The sequence below is a fragment of the Pithys albifrons genome, chromosome 8 (genome assembly GCF_047495875.1).
Source record: "Pithys albifrons albifrons isolate INPA30051 chromosome 8, PitAlb_v1, whole genome shotgun sequence".
NCBI classification, from domain to species: Eukaryota; Metazoa; Chordata; class Aves; order Passeriformes; family Thamnophilidae; genus Pithys; species Pithys albifrons.
In genome coordinates this window covers 6352256-6376731 of record NC_092465.1, presented here as the reverse complement: position 1 = coordinate 6376731, position 24476 = coordinate 6352256, and the positions used below count along the sequence as shown (strand labels likewise).

Sequence of the window (24476 nt, the reverse complement as noted above, 5' to 3'; positions counted from 1 at the left end):
ATCTGCCTTTTCCTCTCCCTTGAGGACCATTGTGTGCTTTGTGGCTGATGAAGTTGAAGGAGCACTGTGATCAATATTTATGGTGTCACTCTGGGCACCTGCAGTTCTTCCAGCCCTTCTTGCACTATGAAGCTGCAATGGAGGTTCTTGGCTCAGCTAATTAATGGCTAAATGAAACCTGGTGGGAAGGCTGGAAAGGATGTTCCTGACACTGTGGTGAGGGTCACACATGCCACTTACACAGATTTGCTAGTGCTCCTTATTGGCTGGACAAAACTAGGAACCTGATTCTCTTCACTGATGCACTGTCAGGTCTTTCAGTCACACTTTGGTGTTTGGGCTCTCCCTGTGTTGGGAACAACCACTCTTGGACTACCAGACCTTGCCACTGAACACACAGAACCAAAGACATGTATGGATTCTTTCAGCTCAGTTTATAGACTTCTGCCCCTTTTGTTTTAACTCTCCAGTCTGTACTACAGGTTCTGTAACTGTAATTCCCACGTGAGTGCCATGGAGTTAGTGCAAATCAGCACTTTTGCAGCTTACCAGTTTGGGAGCTGCTCTCAGCTGTGCCAAAACATTTTTCTACAGCTGTTCATGAAGTCCACAGACTATATTCTGTCCAAATCTGCCCTGCAGTACTTTGTTCCACAATCCTCTTGTCTTTTGACCTCTTCAAGGATTTCCCAAAATAATAATAGCATCTTTGAACTCTTAGTGGTCTGGTTTGTTGCAAACTTTGCCCATTGCCTGGCAGTGACAGTGGCTGGAGGCAATCCAATGTAATTAGTAAGTATTTTGGAGACTTTGCTTTGGCAGCCCTGTTAAATATGTGCAGTGAAAGCAGGATTAGTATGGGGCCTCTTTTTTCTTCTCATTAGGGCATCTCTATGATCTGTAAGCTTATTTAATTGGAAATTAGCCATTCTTATTAACACAGGAGATACCCTTTGGTCCAAATCCTGACATTGGATAAATGTATATAGTTTCCACTAAAGAGAAAGAAAATGCATCCATATACTCCAGGGTGGAAATTTGCCCTTTTATGTCCATTGCAGTTCTCCTGGAGGAGAATTTCATTTTCTAGCAAAGGCAATAAATTTTCACTGCTCCGATAAGTGACTACAGAGGTTCATCATCAGGATTTGAAGAAATAAGCCTCCTAAGAAGATGGATGATGACAAGGGGAGTAAGAGTTGTTATCCAATCATTTGTCACGGTCCAGAACATGAAGATGTATCGGTAAGACCCCAAAGATGTGTAAAGTTCCTTTTTTCTAGCGGTTGGTTGGTGTGCAATAAGTTACCCTGTGCAGTCAGCCAGTATTGCACTATCTCTGAGAGCTCCTTCTGTTTGTATCTCTGTACACACAGCATGTGTGGAAACATCTGATATATTGCTGGGAAGTGTCCTACACATCACCCAAATGTAGCCCCACAACTACTGAAGGCCGAGGCTGACTTTTCCTCCCTTCTCTCCCTCCTCCATCCCACTCCAGATGTTCACATCTCTGCCTTGCCTCCCTTGCTGTGATAGTGTTCTGCTCCAGGCTTTCTGCAGAGACTTTTCCCCTCTGACTGCTCTTCTGTGGTTCCCTGCTCTACACCCTCTAGTCCTTCCCTTGTCTCAGGGCTTCAAAACCACAGAGCAGCCGTGGGGTACAGTGTCAGCTTGTGAAAAACTGGATTAAACATTCATGGCTGTAGGAGTGCTTGTTAGCATATATGTATTAATTCAACACTTCCTGCTGGCTTTCAATATGTTGGGAGGTTATGTTGCCAGTGAGGTGACTTTAAAGTCTGTGGTGGAATATATTCCAACGCACTGCTTGAAAGCAGGTAAAAATCTTGTTCTGCTTATCTGATTTCCAAGAAAAACCTTGCTCCTTACTTTTTAACAAGTGAGTGTCCCTCTCTAATCCAAATGTGGTCGAGACAAGATTTCTGAAGGATTTTGTTAAATTTTGGCTCTATAGCAGAGATAGCCGATATTGGATTCCGTTCACCTTCATGTAGGAGAGACACAACACCACAATTTGCTGTGGTAAACTGCTGCCTGCTTTGCTGCTTGTTAGTGGGATTTCATGCAAAGAGGAGGTTTGACTTGGCCCGTCTGGGCTTGCTGTGGCACAGAATAGCTCAGTAGCCTAAATTTGGTCAAAGCTTGAGAGCTTAGTATCATGCATGGAGTCCTGCTAATTCTGGGAAATCTGTCTAGGCAACTTCATTACATCTGTGTGCTGGATTTAAAATATGGCCCTCACATGTTTCTTCAGTCTGGTCTGGCACGATTTAACTGGCTCAGTGTCTTTATTCCCTTGCATTTCTCCCTTGGACTTGGCTCAGGAGGCTGGATGTGTCCACTGCTGACTCACAGACAGATTTTGCATGGCAAGGGTTTAGGTGTGGAAGTCTCAGGCTTAGTCCTCAGTGGTGGCCTGTGTAGGGACAGAGATGTGGTGGGCACAGACTGACCCAATGTTGGTGCCCCTTGGATATTTGGGATTAGAGAAGCCCAAGTCCAGGGCTGGGAGCAGTCCTGGCTGGGGAGTTTTCAGAACTCTCCTGGTACGATCCTGTCAATGTCTGTGGCATTTAAACTGGCATATTCTGCCTTCAGAAGGATGAGGGTGATGGACCTCATGGATTTGGGAGCCCTTTGGACCATTCCTGGCAGTGTGTCTGCAGGTGTTCAGTTCTGCAAACTGTCTGTGGTGGGGAGATCTGCTCCTGTGGGTTTAGGGGCTGTCAGACACATGGCCGTGTTTCCAGGGAAGCAAAATGCAATTCCTCTGAGTCCCAGCCATGTAATTACAGCAATAATAATAGCTATCATTTTTGATGCCTCGGTGCCAAATGTAAAGGTGGTTAATGTTTTCAGAGGAATCTGTTCTGCGGCTTTTCCCTCTTCGTGCCTTATCTGTGACTGAACAATTACCAGAAATGTGATGAGGACATGGTGTGCACAAAGTCATCCCTGTGTCCCTGTTCCCAGTGACTCTGGGGGTGTGTGAGCTGCTGTTATCTCAGCTGCTCATCAGTGCAGCCAGAGCTAATACGTGGAGTGACCTTTGCAGGACAGAGGAGCTTGTGCCAATGTTGCACTTGCAGTTTGAGTCAACTTTTGCACTTGGTCATGTACTGGATTACTTGAGCTGCTCCCCTTCTGACTTGTATTGCTGTACCAGTTACTATCCACCAAGTGATGAGATACCCAGAATTTCTCCTGTGTGTCAGTCCTGCTGTTTGCCTTGGCCAGGTGTCATTTGCTTTACCTGTGACCCCTGATCATCCCAGTCTAAATTCCTTCTGGGCTTTCACCCCTCTGTGCTTTCCTTAAGTTGGAAGTGACCCTGCATAGCCGGACACTTCCCAGTTTGGGGAAGTCAATGGGGTTTGTACTGCTGGTATTAAACCCAATTTACAGCAGCCTGTGGGTGAACAAATATTATTTTCTAGCATTTCCCTTCTCTTCCTTTTTATAGTGCATAGAGGAGTCTGATGGATGGAGCACTTAATTATTTAGCATCTATCAGGTTTTTGCTTGCAACACCTAAACAAACACTAGTATTGCATACTTTTTTATCTGAATATATAAAATATAATTCAGCTACATTAATTTTCAAATTTATAAAAAGCATATACTGTTGGTTAACCAGACCTTTTAATGAAATGGGTTTTGAATTGAAATTTTAAGTATGCATGAAGACAGTAAGATACCATTTGCACTGTTATGATTTCAATAATGTATGGAATTAGCAGAGCTTTATTATATTTCTGTGCCTGTATGTCCTCCATAGAGTAAAAGTTGTAATAAATGTAAGTTCAAAGGTAAAATTTTATTGCTGCGCATGAGAGGAGAAAAAATAAATTAGAGTAATGTAATCATGCTCATATATGTTATGAATTTTGAACAGTGTCTATTAGAAAGTTTGTCAAAATGTGCTTAGCTTTGAAAATACAGATTAACGCTGAAGGTTTTAATATTGTTCTTCCTTATGTTCCTCTTCCTTGCAAATATAAGTGTAAAATATCTCCTGCCGAAAGCAATTGTCATAAAATGACACTTTCCTATTTTAATAGCTGAATAATCAGAACAGAAATATTTTCCAAGTTGTGGAGAGGTTATTGCTTTTTTCACACAAAGAAATTTAGTGGCAGAAAACCAAATTTCATCCAGCCATTCTCTGTTTTTTGTCTTTCCGTTTTTATATGTGAGAAGTGTGGCCAAATGTCTCCTGACAGCCTCGACACTTCGGGGTGGTTAAAAAGGGGCTGAGGTGCTTTCATTTGATTTCATTTACTGATTCTGTGTTTTTCTTTAATCTAGTAGCAAAGTTAAAATTGTGCCTCTCCAACAGGAGCTGGAAAACCTGTTAGGAAATGACTAGTTGGTATCTCTTCAGGTCCTTTGGGGTTCATACTTTTTTTTCCTTTTTTTTTCCCTACTTCAGAACAAATAAGGAAATTACACTTTTTTTCCCCAGCAAAAAGTGTAGTCACAGATGTAGTATTTCAGATTTTTTTAAAAATCACTTTCAGACAATTTGGACTCTAAAAAATAGTTGAGCAAAACACTGATAGAGTTTTAGAGGTGTTTTTCTTATTCTTTTGGGTTTTTTTCTTCCCAAGACAACTGACATCTTTAAATCTATATAAACTTTCTGGACACAGAAAATAACAGGAAACTTTTCTAAATAAACCATTGTAGGTCATCATAAGGGATTCCTGCCTTTAAATTCTTTGGATGATGCTGTTGTAGCTGAGTTGGAAGCAGGATGAGGCTGCTGCTCCAATATAATCAGTGAACCAGCTCCAGAGGGTGGAGCAGTTTGGAGACCAAATGCAGTTTAAATGGCACTAGAGGAATGATGCACTACTGACTGGAAATGCAGGCATCATTATTAATGATGTAATTAAAGTTCCACTTCATGGGCAAAGTGGAAGCACACAGAAAATATTGTTAATATTGTGTTTCCTCCATTTGATTTATCCCCATTTTAAGTACTAAATGATCTATGCAAAATACAGTGGAAATTAAACACTCTGTCTAAAATTCACAGCTTTATTATGTAAAAATGGTTCAAGCAGAGGTCAGGGTACATTAGCCAGAAGTAACTGAAGCCAGCTGAGAAATGTCTTAGGCACTTGGGATGCACAGGTGATACTTGGCTGGCCCTGTGTGTACACTGGGAAGTTTTCCTCAATAACTGAAGGTCATGGTTTGCTGTTGTGTTGTTTTGGTAAAGAACAGATCTCAGACATTCATCTGGACCCTTGACTGATGCTCATCTGTGATACTGGGTGTATTTTCTTCTTTATTGCAATTTTTAAAAGCTCTGTTCTGAGATTTGTGGATCAATTAGAGACAAAATTGGAAAAGATGGTAGTAATAATAAAAATAAAAAATAGCCTAGAATTTGGTCCTGCAAATCCTGAACATTTCCTGATGGACTGTGGGAGCTCTCAGAGTTTTGCTTTATGGGATTAGGCCAGACTCTGCAGCTGAACCAGAACACATTTTTGTGTTAACTGCTTCTAAATGAGCTCTTAGTTTTAAGTAGTTGGCATAAATCTAATTTTAATTTACTGTTTTCATTTTCTTTTGCATTGATCCTCTTTTTGTAGAGATTCAATTGCAGACTTGGCGAAAGATGTTTTTTAAAGAGACCAGATGGTATTTGCGATTATTTATTATCATTAACATTTACTGTATCTGAAAACAAGACTTTTGCCAACTTAGATCAACCTCATTTGCTACACTGTTGTTTACAATTTTGCAGTGTCCCATGTTCATACAAACTCACTTCTGGGGTGGTTTCTGTGGCTAGAAGAGAAAAAAAGACTCTGCTATTCCCAATGGATGTCAAATTGCCAACTTATTTTGGGAATATGGCTTGGATAGCAGTCACTTATAGGCTTTGATGGCTGTGAGCAAGGCAGGAAGATGTATCATTACTGAGTAGCATAATCTGAAGAAAAATCAGACTAATCAAACCAGTAGGTGTAAAAGCATTGCACTTTTCCATGTGTGAACAAGCAGCTTTTCTTTTTTGGGTCACTTAGTGTGTGAGAACACAATGAGTTTGCCCTTTGTAATAAACCCCTTATAATTTTTCTTTTGAGTTTTGAGAGTGAAGATGGCACCAAAAATAAAATGTTTGGAAAGTTATGGTTGTGATGCATTGGAAATAAAATGCCACCCTCTTTCTTCTAAACTAAAATGCCTGAATTCTCCCACTAAAATTATTCTACCCCACTGCAAAGATTATAATATGAAGAGGACTCTGTACATTATTGGAATAAACAAGTCCACTAATACTTTTTTCTTAGAGATTTGAAAATGTATGTATATTTTATAATATTTTAATACATTTGACTTACGTGTGTAATTTCTTTTTGCAGTATTTTGTGTTGATTAGCATTTGGAACAAAGCAATACAGGGAAGGAGATAGAGGGACACCTGTTTCAATTATACCATAGCAGCAATTTCAACAATAAATCTTAATTGCAATCAGTCCTGATCAACCCACCTGTGTAGATTCCCTCATTTACAAGGAGGAGGGATAATGGCAAAAAAAGGAAGAACGTGTGAAGAGAGAGAGCTAAGAAACCCCAGCACACTAATGTGGATTCTGTTAAGTTCTTACACTTTATGTTTCCAGATTGCTGCACTGTGTTAATTATTAGGAGCAGCAGCCTGACTTTCCCTGCTTGTCTCTGGGGATTCAGTGAACCCACGTTTACTTTCAGCTGCCACGTGAGCAATTTCTCTTTAATTCAGGAGGGGCTGTGCAAGCAGCCACAAGGTAGAACTAACTCTGCTTCTGTGCCTGAGCTCAGCAGGTGAATGTGCAGCAAATTCCTTTAAATGACAACTTGTCTTTCCACGTGGGAGAAGAAACCCAACAGAGTGGATCTCTGTTTAGGGAACCCCGTGCAGGTGTGTTGGTGTTTGTAACCTTGTGTGTGTAACACCCCCAAGGGTGCTCTGGGACCTTCTCTGCAGGCCTGGCAGCTGCTCCCTGACGTGCCTCTCCTGTGCTGGGCCTTCTTGGAGCTTCCTTGGAGTCACAAATCAGTTTTCATGTGTGCCTTTACCTAAAGAGAGAAAACAACTCTGGGCAAACAGTTCAAATTGGTGTGGAGGATATCTGGGAAAGAAAACCAAATACTGCTATTTTTCCATACTCATCTTTTTCTCATGCCATCTGTAATGATTCCTTGGACATAGTAGGGGACAGGATCATGACGGGGGTGCAGGGATTTGGGCAAGACTTCTGATTTTATGAGGATTTTGGAACATATTTCCAGACATACATTTCTTTTCTGTATCTACTCTCATTCCCTCTGTTCCTTTTTATGCTTTTTTTGGTTAACTTTCCTGTTTCCTTACACTCCTGAGTTCTTATTTCCTTTTTCTTCACTGTGCATTATGCAATTAAAGATGTGTTCCTTAATCTAACACGTTGTTTCTCATACTTGTGTTTTAACCAACTCCTTTGACTCAAAGCCTTAATGATTGTCTCATCCATTCTTGTTTTCTTTTGTTCCCTGAGAATGTCCTGGTGTTATTTGTGTTTGTTTCCTCCTGTCTGTTGTGAATGGCTCATTCTATTTCCCAGCTTCACCTTTCATGCTCTTGACCTCCATTTATCTTCATTGCTTTTGCATTCCCCTTCCCCTCCACGGGGTTCTGGTAATAGTGATGGACCACTGCAATTAACTTTATTCCATATGCCACTGCTCTCCTTGACAAACTGACACTGCTCCTCTCCCACGTTCTTACCTGTTCACTGGCATTCAGAAAAATCAACCAGGACCCTGGGATTTCAGTGAGGTTCATCTGCTGGAGGCGACTGAACACGGCACCTTGAATGCTCTAAGATCTCTAAAGCTGATTGTGCAGCATGGGGAAAAAATCTATGGTGTTGTAGTGAGATGAAGACATTCAAGATGGTTATAAGAAATTTCTCCCATTGTAATTTGATTTTTATTGCATTTAAATGCACTATTTTCGGTAGCTGATGAGATGCCTGGGCCGGGATGCTGCCAGCACACACAGCTCTCTGAGTGCACTTGCTCTTAGCAAGCTGGCATACAGTCAATAGGAATTCCTCTGGATTTACTGCTGCCTGTTGACATCTTACTCTGTTACAGGCAAGTATTTAATCAAAGTTTATTGTCATTCTTTTCTGAGATTTAAGTGGGACATAAAATTTTACGATACGTATAGTATTTTAGATGACAGCTTCATTATTTCCACTGAATAATTTGAAATGCTACAAGGAGAAATATTGATGGCAAACTGGTAATTGTCATTAAATATGCAGCATTTCTGCAGCAGTCTTGTGCAAAAAATAAATATTCTGAACTTCTACATGGCGAGGCAGAACAGTCTGAAATGCAATTCCTTTGCCTTGAGCCTTCTCCAGTCACGGAAGTCACTTGAGATTCCACATGTGTGCAGACCTGAAATATTCAGAGTAACTTTGCAATTTTTCCTTCTCAAAAATGAGCATGATATAGTATTGAATGACAAAAGGAGAATACTTGGTTTATCATTGAGCTGATATTTCGATTCCTACTGCCTGATGGGATTTGTATTTTTGCTGTCTTAGTGGCATCCTGCCCAGTGACATTCCCTTTCTTCAGAGCCAGAGGAGGGGTGTCTTTGGCAGGAGTAATTAGAACTGTGCCACAGGAGATGGGCACAACAGGTCACTGGGAAGAGTGAGAGTAATGCACCAGAGCTGCAAGTCAGTGTGTAAAATAGATGCAGTTTAATACTGGACTGATTCCATATGAAACTTTCCTCACCCCAGAGCAGGTTATTCAGGCCCACGGAAGTGTACTCTCCTTCTGGAATGGTAAAGGCAATGAGAAAAAAATTGAGTTGCTGCAAAAAAACCCTCTTTAGTTCACTAGGTGTTTTAGGTCATTCCCTGTTTTGTTTCCCTTCTTGGGAAGAACTTAGTTTGCTTTTAGGTGAATTAAACATTCCACTCAGTATGGTACTTTTCCAGGTAGCTTCTCTGGTACCTTGTCAAATGAGGGACTGGATGTAATGAGCACCTTTGTTAGCAAATATGTTTACAAAAATGCCATGCTTGTCTTCTCTTTTGTAATTATTACATCCTAACTTGGAATAAAAGGGATTAAATCTTTCCTATAAAATACTATCTGATGAGTATATCTTGGATATTTAGCTTTATTATCACTAAACTATTCAAGTAAAGGGCAATCAGTTTAAAAAAATGCCATTAGAGCTGGTCAGGATGCTTGCAGTAAAACACTTTGAATAGAAAAGTGTAACATCTTTTTTAACTATAGCTTTTTAGGAAAGCAGGCATTCAGCAAGGCTGAGAGCAATCTGTGCTTAAGGCATGAAATAAAGAGCGTGTGAGAGGGATGGCTTTGGCTCCTGGAATGCTGAGGATGCTGTGTCAATTCTTACATTTCAGGCAGTTCAGAGGTTGGGTTGTGTGAGCTGTGCCTCACGGGTGATGGTGTGCAGTTATGTTCCTGTTCTCAGCCAGCTGTTGACCAACATCCCCAGCTCCTTTTCCATCAGGCATCTTCCAGCCACTCCATCCAGCCTGTCCAGATCCTTCTGCAGAGCCTTCCTACCATCCAGCAGATCAACACTCCAACTCAAGTTGGTGTCGAACTTGCTGGGGTTGCACTCAATCCCTTTGTCTGGGTCATCCATAAAGATATTAAACAGAATTGATCCCAGTACTGAGCCCTGGGAGACACCACTGGTGTCTGGCCCTCAGCTGGATGTAACTCAGTTCCCCACCATCTCTGGGCTTGGATGTCCAGCCCAGTGCCCAGTGCATCCATCCGAGCCATGAGCAGCCGGTTTCTCCAGGAGAATGTGGTGGGGTGTGGTGTCAAAGGCTTTGCTAAAGTCCAGTTAGACACATCCACAGCCTTCCCCCCATCCACTAAGTTGGTCACCTTGTCATCGAATAAGGTCAGTTTGGTCAAGCAGGACCTGCCTTCCGTAAAACCACTCTGGTTGGGAATGATCCCCTATTTGTCCTGTCATGCCATGGGATGGCACTCAAGGTGATCTGCTCCATGACTTGCTCTAGTACCAAGGTCAGGCTGCAGGTTTGAAGTTCCCTGGATCCTCATTCCAGACATTCTTGTAGCTGAGTGTCACATTTGCCAACCTCCAGTCACCTGGGACTTTCCCAGATATCCAGGACTTCTGGTAAATGATGGAGAGTGCCTCAGTGAGCCCTCCAGCCAGCTCCCTCAGTACACTTGGGTGGATCCCATCCAGCCCTTAGAACAGACTTGTGTGTGCAAAGATTATAGAAATATCTGGAAAGATTATTCAGCATTTCTGAAACAAAATTTACACCTTCAAGGCCCTGGGTAGACACTTTGGGAGCTCTGGAGAGTTTCATATTCCCTGTAAATCTGTGACAATGTATAAAGCACACTTCAGCTTTTTCCTGTACTAGTATTTTTTCCTGGAAAATGAAAGGTTATTGGCTCCCTTTGTAGTATACAGGAGTTTTCTGAGAATCCTCAGCCAGGAGGCTGGTGCAGAAGAGCATTCCCCTTCTGCAGTAATAGAAGGCAATAATTAAACCTGAACACAGCAAATACAGCTATAAAGTAAATCAAAGTGAGTGTTGAATTGTACCTCCATGCACCTGGTGGTAAACTCTTTATATCCAAATGCAGAACTTCCCTTCTGTGCCCAGGAACTGGGAATTGGCAGCCTCTGTTTGCAGTGTTGCTGTCACCTACAGTAAATCCAGTGTGAAAGGAAATCATGGAGGAAAGAAGGTGAAAGTGTGTTTTGCTCCTTTGCTTCCTTTCCCCTCAGGGTGGTTGCTCCAAAGTATGTGGCACCTGAGCTCCTGGGTGAAGGAGGCCACCCCAAAGGGGACCTGTCTTTTGAATGGAGTCGCTTGAGCTTTGTAAAGTCAGGTTAAGTAAGTGCTTTCCACTGCTCTCCTGGCTTTGAACAAGTAGGTTCTCCACCTGTAGCACAGTCTGATTGGTGGAAAATGGAGCTACATTCAGAATCAGGTGAACTTCATGGTGCTCTCTTTCCACAGAGTCCTGATGTACCAGAGATAACCTGTGGTACAGATGGAGGGGTGGGGGCTCTGCTTGCAGGGCCAGTGTCCCTTTCCATTCCTTCTGGTTCTGAAGCCTGTTGCTGGCTGTCCATGTGCTTCCCTGCAGTGTCAGTGATGGGAGAGGAGGACAGATGTTTCACCCACTCCACCAAAGCATATAATCTCTTGATGCTACTGTACCGTTGACTGCTACAATCACTCCTGCCCTCTGTTATCTGCTGCCGTACAGACAAGCTGTCAAAATGTTAGCAGGGATTTTGACACTAAAGTGGCTCGGGAAGACAGCTGGAATGAGGCTTGCAGGTTTATTTGGTGGTTTTACATTGTCTTTCTCTGAAGATAGTTCTCAGTGTTACGTGAGCACCCACAGCAGCAGTGCTGATCTGGGCTAGTCAGGGGGAGTGACGGATTGAGCTTGGTTTGCAGGAGTGCCAGTCGCAGCACCGAGGGATGGGGGGTGCAAAAGCTGGGCATGCTGAGCCTTTCCTGGTGAGCAGAGGTGTGTACAGAGGGAAGGGAGTATAAAAATAAAGTATTTTTAACCATATCTTGCAGTCTGATTGCCTGCTGGATCTGCCATTCCTTCTCATAATACGCTTGAAAAGTTTTATTTGTGCCTCGAGGGCGATGAGCCTGTCTTCATTTAGGGATGCAACTGCAGATAATACCGCCATGCTGCTGACAGCTTTATGTGCTCACAGCCTGCCTCTCTTATTTACTCACTTGGATGTGTGGGGCCTTGCAAAAGCAGCACAGTTTTCTACCCTCCCAGTTATAATTGCATCCCGGGCCGCCTTGTTACAGAGCCCTCTCCTGTAGAGTATGAGGTGAAAGAGCCAGTTATTGCCTTTATAAATTTAATTTTTTTTTCTTACATATAATTGAGCTTGAATAGTTGTTATGGTTTTTTCCTTGGCTCATAATTAAAGAAGCCTCAAAGGAGAGCTTTGTAACTATTATGAGGGCAAAAGAGGAGGTAACGTTCGGTGTGACCTTGTTGGTTATAAACAGATAGAGTTGAGCTTCCAGAAATTCCAGATATATATAGCTGAAAATTCATGAGGATCCAGAAGTACTAAGCAATAGAAAAGTGAAACAAAGTCAGTCATGACTGTTCATTGCCTAAAACATATTTCTAAGATATAAGGTGTAATTGAGTTCTAAAAGAATTACATTTTATGAATTTTTGTGAATTACAGTGTCCTTGTAAATTCTAAGTAATTATTAAATTTTATGGGGAATTTCTACTTATTATTTAAAAATGCAAAAGTGTATTTTATTTTCCTTTTTCGAAACAATAGTTCTCTGTGTTATATTCCACATGACATCCCTCATGGGCTTTCTTTTGCTGCTTGTTCTGCTAGTGGTTGTTTTGGTTGGGAGGTTTTTCCCCACCAGTCTCCAGTGTCCTACCTTCTTGTTGAAAGGGCTTTTGGAAAGATGCTTCTCATCAGGAGATGTGCTTTGGTCCAGGTCCCTCGGTTCATCTCACCAAGAAAGTATTTCTCCCTGCAATGCAGGTGGTCCAACTGATTTATAGTTTTGGATCTCTTAGTTTTTGGGTGAGAAGCAAGAGTCAGAAGTAAGAGTAGTTCATTCTGGTGAGGTTGCGGGGAAAGGACCAAAACATCTGTCAGATACTTCTCGGGCTACAGGAAAAAGAAATCTGACTTATTTGGGGACATGCATGATTTATATTGTGGAAAATAGGTTCTGTAGGTAGAGATTGCTAGAAAATATGGGGCAATCATCATTAGCTCTGTTGAGAGTTGATATTACAGCTTTCTGTTGACTGAATTCTGTGAATCTGTGAAGTATCTCATTCCTTTTGCTTGCCTCCTTCATAAAGTGGACTGCAGCCAAGATGTCACACACACTGACCTTGAAACACATTTTTTTTTGTTCTTTGCTTTTCTGAATAAATATTTAAGTTAGCTGTTGAAGTATTACACTTTCAAGCCTGAAGCATGACCACATTCTCTTTTGTAGCATATTCCTCTGAGACCAGGCGGGTGTTTGGCATAAAGTTAGTCTGTTTGATGCAGACTGTGGGTGTTGAACCAAGCTGTGCCTCCTTCCATATCTGCCTTGTTCTGTTTGCTCCAGGTGAAGAAGTGCCACATCACTTCTGCTCGGAGCTGCCCCACCCAGAAGTTGTGGCTTGTGAGGTCCCTTGTGCCATGGACTGTGTTACCAGCGAGTGGTCCTCGTGGTCCTCGTGTTCCCACTCGTGCTCCAGTAAAAATGCAGAGGGCACTCAGAGCAGGAGTAAGTCCATCTTGGCCCTTCCAGCCGAGGGTGAGTGGTAAACATTTTTGGATTAATCACTGTTTGTTGTTCCTCTAATGAATTAACTTGCATTGTGCAGCCAAACTGTGTTCAGATCAGAGCTAATCTTAGTCCTGCAGCAACAAGAATAATAGTTATTGCTTGTCCGTGTATCGTACCTGGCAACAATGAGATCTTTCTGGGCTGGAGTTAATGTGTCACTTAGAGAAGTTCTGTCACAGTTCAAAATTATTTACCTCAGCCTCTCAATTGCTGCCTGTTGAGGGCCAGTCTGGGTGTGGATTTGCTTCAGAAGAGCTGCATCCTCTACCAATAAAATCGCTGCGTGGCACAGACTCATCCTGTCTTCATCTAGGAACACAGTACTAGTGATGTAAGAACAGTGAGCTGTGAAAAGTGAGGAAGTGGAAAAGGGCCTCTTTATTTTATTTTATTTATGCAGACCTAGAATGTGTTGAGCTCCATGTTTTTCTGATGTACCAAGTAAATAGCTCTTGATGAATAGATGTGATTTCCTCTGGATCTTCATGGACACATCACGTGTCTGGATTTTTGCATATCAGCCTCACTGATACAGCTATTTACACAAACTGTTTTCTGTTAGAAGTTTAGTCTTCCAGCTACAGTTGCACATATGGTAATTAATTTGTCTTGGTTTATCACACTGGGTTTGAAAGGTCTTGAATCAAGTCCATAAAAATTCATAAAATGTGAAGAGGTCTAACAGACTAAAGCCTTGTTGACACAAAATACCTGCTATTGCCAGAACTATGTGCAGTTAATGCAGCAAAAAAACACTTTCACGTGCAAATCTAGTCTGGGACAAGCTCTCTTAAGTGCTGTTTTGTAAATTGTCAATAAAGCCACCCACTCTTTCTTGGACAATGTAATGACTTGATCTTGCAAACCCTTACTAATGTGAAAGGTCTGTATTCACGTAAACATTCTTATAAGCACTTGTGAAGAAAATTGTGGCCTTTCATGATGCAAATAATTGTTTGGTGAATGATGATAACTACTACTGAAACAGTCTATGAGCTAGAGAGTAATTAAAATGAAAAATAAAGTTGGCTTTATATTTTCCATGGAAGTAATGAAATGCAAGTAACAGATAAACATGGAATTATGAACGTGAAATTGTGACAAAGTGAATTCTGGAAGTACAGAAGCACAGTCATCTCAACCTGAAAGACACTAAACTAAAAGGAGCCTACTTTTAAATGAATGCTTTAGATTTCTCAGGAAGGAATAATTAACTATTAAAATCAAACACCCCAAGTTTTTCTGTGCATCTTTAGCAATGGGTGTAATGGTTTGCTGTGCAGTCACACATCTGTGTACAGACAGTGATTGAAATTTTGGAGAGTGAAAGTGGGTTTAATACCATCATCACTGCAATACCGAGGCAATGTTAAGTTACCTGCTTCCTCTACCTCTTTCACACCCAGCTCACAGCTGGGCCACCACCTCTGCAGAGCTGTGGTACCTTTGCAAGGGCCATTTCATTTGTCCTCTGGCAATGGAGGCAGTTTTAGCTGTGGCTCTGCTGTCTGAGCACTTCTGGACACCATCTTGGGTTCAAACCCTTGGGACATTTTCTCCAAGCTCTTCACCAGCTCCCAGAAGATGGTAACCAGGAAGCTGTTGATGACATTAGAGTGGCTTGGTTTAAACCAGGTTTTAAAATATAATTCTTTACGCAGCAAACTTCTGAAAGTTGGTGCAAGAGGAGACTGTGGAACAGGCATTCCCAGCAGGTGTAAAGTGAATTGGAGGAACTGATAGACATCATGTCCATAAAAAGCCTGGATATGGCTTCTGGAATGGCCAGGCAGAGGTGTCTTGTCCTGCTTTCCTTGTGCAAAAGCCATCGATGAACTGCAGAAAGTGGCCAGGTTCTTGTTCTCTTTATGAACAGTGTCTCCTGTTTGCATCATTGCAGCCAGACTGCCAGGTTGGTTAAAACTGCCTCGTTATTACTCACCTTGTTCAGAACAGCTTCCTTAACAGGGGTGATTTTGAAAAAAGATAGACACCTTATTTTGTCCCTGGGAAGTTCAAAATTTAAGTTAGATATTTTCTTTTGATTTTTTTTTTCCTAATGCACTGGGTATTTTGCCATTTGCTTGCTGCATTTTTTTTAAACTTGTGCTCAAACACACAGGAACAATAACTGGCCTACATTTTTCCTGCCAAGTCAAAATCTTCAGGAAATGTCACCTGGGGTATTTTTCTACTCTGTCATCATACTTAACATCTCTGAGACTGAACACTGTGTGGAACATCCCACTTTTGTGAAAAGACAAATGGTAATGTAACATGATTATCCAGATCAGCACGTCAAGTGATTTCTCTCTCTTTCTTTTCTCACTGCTATTCATTGTGGCCATTTGGGGTCATACCTTATTTTCAGAGGGTCAGTCCTGCAAGGCATCCCTATGAGAAGCAATATACCTTCATCTTCTGTTGATTTTAGCAGGGTGTAAAGGTGCTCGGAACCTCCTGGTATCTGGCCCCAACTCTTCAGTTCTTTCAAAACCTGCAGCACTTTGGCAATGTCCCAAATTGCCAGATTTTCCCTCCTGAAAGAGGATGGTTTTGATTTTAGTAATTTTTACTTCTTTCTTCCAAAAATGGCAATGCTTACTGTAAAATTTCACTGCATTACTCCATGGCTTTTGAGCTACAAACATCTGCTGCTTTTATGGGATAAATTCAGGCTGCTGGCTGGAGCATTAGAGCTTCTGGGGAGGCCGTTCAAACTTGTGTACTTTGTGGATTTATCACCAGTTGCTGACAAAGGGCAGCAGCTTAACAAAATCTTTGGACACGAGTTTGAGGGATGGTGCTTCAGAAAAGTAAATGCTTCGTACTCCAAATCTGTCTTTCAAGTTTCCTCTCCTTGATTTTCAGATGTGGAAGTTGTTTGATGCGTTCCTCTGTCATTGTGGTTCAGCTTCTCTACAGCTCAAATCTTTAAGGCAACGCGTGAATGGAGTCCAAATATGAGATGGAGATGTTCCTCCTTGGGAAATTAGCAAGGAGAATGAACATAAAAATAATGCTTAATTTGTCTTTAAACCTAATTGCATGTTTGCTGAGTGATACTGGCATTTAAATGGAATTAGCTTGGCTGTGTGTAGGAGTTATCAGTAAGGTAACACAGAAATATTCTTTGCCTGTTTCTGTTTCCATTATGCATTGGAATACAATTTTATGCAAGGCTAGTTTAATGGGGAAACAATATTTTAGGCAGTTGTTATTGCAGCCATAAAGGTCAACAGCTTTCTTTAAGCTTTATTTATTTATTTATTTAATGGGACAAAAGGAGAAGATATTTTGCAAACCTGACATTTTTTTTCCTATTCTCCCATGTCTTCCTTTTGCCACATGCCATAGCATAAAATATGGTGTTCTCTTGACCCTTTCCAGGTGGAAAAGCCTGTCCCCCTGCCCGAGCCCTGCAGGAACACCGGGCCTGCAATGAGCATCCTTGTGTGCATTTTTTCTGGGAAACATCTCCCTGGAGCTCCTGCTCCGAAGACGTGCTGGTGACTGCGCTCAACGCGACCGTGGCCTGGAGCAGAGAAGCCACCTGTGGGGTGGGAATACAGACAAGGAAAGTCTTCTGCATGAAGAGCAGCTCTGGCCAGGTCACACCTAAAAGGTATTAACAGAAGAGTTATTAGTGATTATTTATACAATGCATGTCATGTAAAGGTGTTTTCAGCTCGTGTATGGAATCTTCAGCATTGAAAATAATATCATTTCAGGACTAATTCTCCAAGTGCTGCTCCATCAGTACCATGAAAGGGGTCCTAAGATGTAACAAACCCAAATAGGTAGCCCTTTCCAGCTTTCCATGTAAATCCCAGCAAAATACATGCTTTTGGTGCTGGAGATTTTTTCCTGTAGCTCCTCTGTTGTTCTAATTTACAGCTTTCTGCAAATATTTTTCCTGAAGGACAGGTGTGAGGAAAATGTAAAGTATTTCTGAATATAACGTTCATCAATACATTATTAGCAGTGCTCCAATAAAACAGCAAAGGTAAATAGATTTTGCATTATATTTACACCCCAATAAGGCAGAACCATATGTGTGATTTATTTGTTCATTTGGTTTCTATAGCTTCTATAATGTGGTAGCAACACGATGAAATTATGTATTCTGCAGTACAAATATCCTGAATTTGGCTTTGCTTTACTAAATGAGGAAAATAAGTAGCACAGATGTTTCCCCTAATATCGAAAAATCAAGACGTTGCTAATTATTTTTGCACCATTAATGAGTCTAGAGACTTACAACTGAGTTTCATTTCTTATTGTAGCTCTGAAAACAATCCTGTTCATATAAGCAGACTGTTGATTTCAGTAAAGTTAATTAAAATTCTTGAGGTTAATGAGATTAATTAAGTAAAAGGAAAGAAACCTAATATTCATTTATATTTTGAATCCATTGATATGCTCGAACTTTAGCTAATTTACCATATTGTTTATTGAGCTGTTAATGTCTAAAATAGTTGTTTGCCTCCTCCACTTTTGGGATGGTGTAAGAGGAAATGGAACTGAAGGGGTAAGTAAATGCTTAAGCAGCAGAATCATGATTTTAATGGTTTTTTTCAATTCTCGTAGGGATTATTGGAATATTCCTCATTCAAATGGCCTCATTTTGGGTTGCATGTGTTAATAAAGATTTTTTGAGTTTTTTTTTAAATAGAAATTAATAAAAAATAAAAAGAGTAATTCCCTTCTTGTTCACCCACTTGATATGCAAGATCTGCATGATCCCAGGATATTGTTCTTATTACACTCTGAGTTTTTACACATTAACTGTGTCTGAAACTTTTATTAGAATATCTGTGACACGTTTTTGTTTAGGATTTGTAAACAAATGACGAAAATCACAGAGGTCTTCTTACTGTACTGTGTTGTACAACTTCTAAAATAACTATCAAGGCCTCAGTCAAAGATTACTTGAAGCTATTTTTGTGTTTCTTAGGGGTTGAAAGTGGAGGAATATCACCTCAGTCCTTACAGCATGTTGTGCTAAAACAGGACTACTTCATAAATTTAACTACTCACTTTCTTTGTTAATAAATACATCTGTTTTGCTCCAGTGGGCTCTGTATTTTTGGTGTCATAGACAGAGCTACCTTTAGCCTGTAGTCATCAAGCTGAGCTCCACAATTTTAAAACACTTATTATTCTTTTTTTTTTAATCCTTGAAATGTGTTAAATTCAGCTGGGCTATGTGAGCGCAAAGGAGAAGAATAAATGAGATGTGCCGTGACCAGGAGTGATACCTTTGGCATGGCAGTATGGTCACAGCCCTGTGAAAGTCTTAAGAAGATCTTTCTTCATATTTTTAATTTTTTTACTACATTCTGTGTTTGGTTTGGATCAATAGATGTCCAGAGTCCACCCGACCTGAGACCGTGCGCCCGTGTCTCCTCCCCTGCAAGAAGGACTGTCTTGTTACACCTTTCAGTGAGTGGACTCGCTGCCCAACGGACTGTCAGCCTGGTAAGCCTTTAAGAAGTCAAAATTTGGGGGAAAATTAGAGAATTGGCCTAGAAATTTATGATAGTTGTAGTTTGCATCACTCTAAGAATTTTAAGGTGTTCACGTGTGTGAATTTTGGACTTGAGGAGTTTGGACTTTTGAGTTGACGCTGATGTTTTTGGGCAGGTGGGATCCTCATGAAGGGATTTGGAGATGTAAATTCTCTCTCCTGGAATAAATTCCTTCTGGGTTTCTGCCTTCAAAGTCAGAACTCCAAGACCCCAGTGTTGTATAACTATACCTGGAATTGCTTCATTGTAGGAAGTGTTTTTCTCTTGATCAACCCAGGTGTGCGTACAAGGTCGTGCAAGTAACTCCTGTGCTTTGTGCTTTGTCAAGGGCCATACATTTCTTTGATCTGGTTGCTTAGGACAAGAAGTGTTCAGCAAGGTTTCTTTATAATGATCTAGTGTTGGGTTTTGTGACAAATTTTGTGTTTCATTTATTGTTCAGATGAGTCTTCTCAGTTATCAGAATGTTTCATTATTGTTGGTAGTTGCCTTGCCCTTCAAAGATTCTCAGTGGATGCTGTAGCACTGTCTTTGTTAGATTTTACAGGAAAATGAGTTGCTTTCTAAAACAGTGAGTCCTGTTTTAATTAGCAATTTATTTTTAGAGTTTAAATGAGCTGCCTATGAAGCAGTTGAATAAATTACCTGGTAAATTACTTTGTTTATTAAATAATAGTCTACAATTAAAATGAGAGGAACTTAATTATTTAACCTCCTTGGCAGTGTTATCATTTTAATATAATTCTAAATTAAAACTTCTTAGATGGGGGAGTTTGCTTTTTGCTAAATCTGTTATTGATATGGCTGCATGCAAGATTTTTTTTTTTTAATTTGCACTGCACAATTAAAACCTCAGCACGATAATGAAGTTTCAAAGCCACTATACATACATGAGTTGTGAGGGGTGTTATATTTTTTATAAAAAAGTTGTATTTAATGAAAGCAATATACAGATGGTGAATTACTAAGCAAATCAAGAAGGAACAGGTATTGCCTGGCAGATTTAAAATTAATTGTGTACCAACTTAGACAAACATGTAATCACTAAATCAGCTTTACACAGAACTTTACCAGTTGAACTGTTTGTAGTTTATCTGAGAAAATACATCCAATTTTACTATCTAACAATAAAAAAGTTGACATTTCCCCTGCATTTAAATGTCATCAGACAACCATCTATCTTCTGGTGAAAGATTATCTCCTGCCTCAGAAGAGTAGACAGCAATGAACTGAGGGCAGCAACAGATGGACAGACAACATAATTCACCAAAGAAGTGCCATTGAATCCAAGCACCTGTTGGGGAGGCAGGGACAGGGAGGTTGTTGTAAGTTATTGATTCTCTGCCATTTCACATACTTAAAGGTGACAACTGTCTGCTGCAGTAATGTTATCTGTTTTAATGGGTCTTTGAGGATGGATCGAAACAACAATCAAAGAATCAATAGGGTGGTTTGGGAGTGTGAAATGGTAGATATTCCTCTGTCACCTGCTTTCCTGGTGGCAAAGGTGGCCTGGAGACGTAACTGCTTTCAGCATGGATGAAGTGCTCTCTAGTCTGGCAGCATAGATTTAAAACAGAGAGATTAAAAAAATCAAACAACTAACAATAAATAACAGTTTTCATCTTCCTCCTGAAAATAGATGGTACCTGTAAGTACCTCTCCTTTTCTGGGCATTGCCTGTCCAGGAGGAAGGTTAGAAATTTCACAGTTGCTTAATTCTCTAAACAAGTTTACATGAAATGTTTGGTAGTAACTGTCCTATTTCTTTCTCCATGCCTTAAATCAGGTTTGAAACGAGATGGGTTGAGGTGGATAAAATGCATGGTGTGCCACAATAAGAAATTCCAAGGACTTCTGCCTTGTGTCAGACAGTCCAGAATCTGCCACCTCAGTCCCCAGAAACAAACACTCAGTCAGAATTGGTCAAAGTTAAAGACTTACCCCTTCAAAAGCCCTTATCTGTACAGAAATACTGGAGGCAGCTCTGCTTTTAGTGACTAAATTCTCAGAATTCTGTGAAAATCTGTCCTTAATTTTGTGTGCAGAGTCCTGTGCTGACCAGACTCTGCCTTTCCATCTGGTCGGGAGCAGAGTGGGAAGCTGGATGTTTCCTGAAGAAGCTGGACCAAATACAGCACCTGCTCCAGTAGTGAGCAAGGATTTTATACCCCACCTGAGAATGGCTGTGCACCTCTCTGAGCACTGGACAGAGTACCAGGGAAGCCCTGGGAGTGAAACACAGAGGAATGAAAGATTCGAGATCCAGGAAGGAATGAGAAGCACAGATTCATAGGACTTGAATGGCTTGGTGTGTAAGGGAGAAGAATGGAGGCTGATGGCACAGGGAGGTGGAGAAGGCACCCCTGAAACTCTCAAACAGCATTATCTGAATTGCAAAGTCAAGGGCATGGAAGTTAAGATGGTCCTTAGATCTTGAGCCTTGACTTTGTTTCATGAGGGCAAGCCATCATAGCCTTGCTTGAAACCAGCTGAAGCTCAGTTTTAAAAGCACAGTCCTGCACTATGCTAATACTCAGGAAAAATCAGGCTATAGCAATTCTAAATGAAATATAAAAATTATGCTCATTAACATTTGTGAGGAACGCTATAGAAAAGCCAATGAGGAAATTCAATTTTGAAAATGGGGTTTGAGTAACGTGCAATAAATGTTGAGGATAATTTAGTTTCTTGAGGTGGAGAAAATTACTGTGGGAAGCTCATTTAGATTTGGTTCTGATTAATAGGAAGGAAATGGCTAAGATTCTAATGGTGGTAGATAATTTGAATGAAAATTGTCACAAAGTTATAGAGTTCATGATTCTTAGAAGGGAAGGATGGCAATATCAGCAAGACATTAAAAAAAAGACAGTCTTCAACACACTGCAAGGGTTGGTGGCTGCACCTCTTGGGAACATTTTCTATGCAGACAGGAGTACAGAAGATCTGGAAGCTGCCAAGAAAGCTTGTATGAAGGGCTGAAGGTACTACTGGACCGTGATTTCTGTCCTGAAACGATGTTAATAACAAGGCAGTAGCACAGGGGAGCAAGGCTTGTCTAGTTCTGCATAGGACTTGCAAGTTCAGGCTTCAAAAAATGAAGAGAAAACATCACAACAGGTAGAGGAGCCCTGTTTTTATCTTACCATCAGAGTTGTTCAGGGTCTTGTTTCCTTTTGAATTGTCCAATTGTTTCATAAAGATTAGAAACCAGAAATTGAGGATACAAACTAAGCTAAAGGATATTAGATGTAGAGGGATTAAAACTAAAGGGAAACTGAATGAAATATATGTCCAATGCTTTCTGAGAAATGAGGGGAACACAACATGGGGAATATGCAATTGCTGCTGTTGTTTCCTGTCTGCAGCCAGGAGAAGAGCAGACTGAAGAGTAAGGATTTCCACAGAGTAGACATTCCCATGTCTGTGGGGCTGTGTGAATAAGAAGGAAGAAATAAGTAATGCCAGAGCATTTAGTGACTGTCTTCTGGGTGAGAGGTTTTAAAGTCTTAAGGAACTAACTACACCACAGTAGTACCAAGACGAACCAAACCAACACTCTCTCCCTCAGCCCTACCTCCTCAAAAAGAAATATTGAGGAAACTGTAGATTATTCATCCTTACTTCATTATGTAGAAAGCCACAAGAGCAAGTTACTATTCAAGATACAAACATTTCAAGAATCAGATTCTAATAAACTGGCTAGTAGGAATTTATTTAAAACAAATTGTTTCCAATAAATTTAATCTTTTTCTTTTGACAGCATAGCTGCTCTAATTAAGGCAAATGGTAGATTTTTAACATATTAAACTTTTATCAGGAAGCTGAGGAATGGTGACTTGAATTAAATTACTCTTAAATGTGTACTCAGCTGCTTGAAAAATCTCACAGTGGATATCACTGTGCAAATGGTCTCTGTCTCCTTTACTGTCTGCCATCACTTATTGATGCACATGGATAACATCCTTTGAGCTGTTTCTTCTTGTGTGTCAGATGCTCCAGTCCCTAAATAGTCATTGTGGCCATTCTCTCCAGTGTGCCCATATCTTTCTGAGCCCAGAATGGGGTGCAGCACCCAGATATCTCACCAGGGCTGAGCAGAGGGGAAGGATCACTTCCCTCACTGATGATTCTCTTTCTAATGCAGCCCAGGATGCTGTGGCCCTTCTTTGCTGCAAGGTCACATTTCTGCCTCATGGTCAGCTTGTCTGTCAGGACTCCCATGACCTCTGCAAAGCTGCTTCCAGCCAGTCAGTTGATAAATGCCCACTATTTGTGATCAAACGGGAACATGGGCCAAGGGAAGTCTGCAGAATTGGGCCTTCTGGCCCCAGTTCCTTGGGATATTTGTCTTAACAGCTTGTATGCTTGAATAATAACACCAGTGGATGGTGCAGAGTTTTAAGAAGTAGTAAACATAACATACAATATATTAAGTTATATTGGAATAGTTGAGAAAATTCTCAAAATGTGACTTGGGAAGGAGCAACTGATTGCACAAAGACAGAATGGGATGTGAAGACGTCAGTACTACCTCAGGCACCTTTGGAGATACAATGGACTACAAAATGAATGAAAGTCAACAATCTGAAATGCTAAAACCCATCCTGAGCCTGTCAGACTCATGGTCATGTTGTTTGTGAGACACCAAAGGTGTCACTGTACTTTGCCCTGATGAGGCTACAGGTGGGATTCCTTGGGCACAGCATTGTAAGGAAGGGAGCAATGAGAGGTAATTGAACAGAGCCTACGAAGGACTAGTTTGGTTAGTTTAGAGAGGGGAGGACTTGGAGCAGGTACAAGCCCTTGCAATTTCATAAAGGTTATGCATCAGGTGTCAGGGCTAAACTCTTTTTCATGTAGTAGACAGAACATAAAACAGGGTTAGCTTAATTTACAGGAGCGCTGACTTGGGCTAGATTTTAGGGAAAAGGCTCTTTGTGAGGCTTCACAGACACTGAATCAGGGATCTGAAAGGAGACTGTAGGAAGCTGTAGAGGCTCAGACAGTGAAAGAAGCAGGAGAGGGATTGCCCTTGGTGTGCTTACCCACCCCAGGACAGCAGCCATGGTGAGCAGTCTCTTGCCAGGTCCCAAGTGTCTTTGCAGGTATCTCACAGGGATGTGACGTGTGTAACTTTGTATTTTTAAAGTCAGCACTTTTATTGGACCCACACTTGTACTCTGTGTTCATGGTGTGACTTTTCCCTAGCTTTTTCTTCTCCTGTAATACATTGCAGTCTTGCTACTGCAGCTTTGCCCCTATCCTGAGCTGGAAAAATAATACTTAAAACGTTCTAATTGGCGCACTGCTTTCCTCTTGTGGACAAATTTGATGACTAACTTATTTAAAGATGTTTACCTGATGTGGAATCCTTTATGGAGTTCTACTGAGATACTTCTTTAGTCTTCTAGTATCTCTTTTTGGGGTATGAATAGAGCACCCAAAGAAGTACTAACACCATACACAGTGGTTAAACCAGCTCTCAGTTTGTACTTAGCAC

General features: G+C 41.0%; 1 protein-coding gene across 1 annotated transcript in view; it reads left to right on the top strand.

Moving 5' to 3' along the window:
• The window catches only part of THSD7B (thrombospondin type 1 domain containing 7B), a 310428-nt gene that overhangs the window by 156329 nt on the left and 129623 nt on the right, over positions 1-24476 (top strand). The window contains exons 9-11 of the mRNA XM_071562679.1: positions 13218-13409; positions 16833-17067; positions 18808-18923. Coding sequence (XP_071418780.1) covers positions 13218-13409; positions 16833-17067; positions 18808-18923 — 543 coding nt within the window. The remainder of the gene's footprint in view (positions 1-13217; positions 13410-16832; positions 17068-18807; positions 18924-24476) is intronic.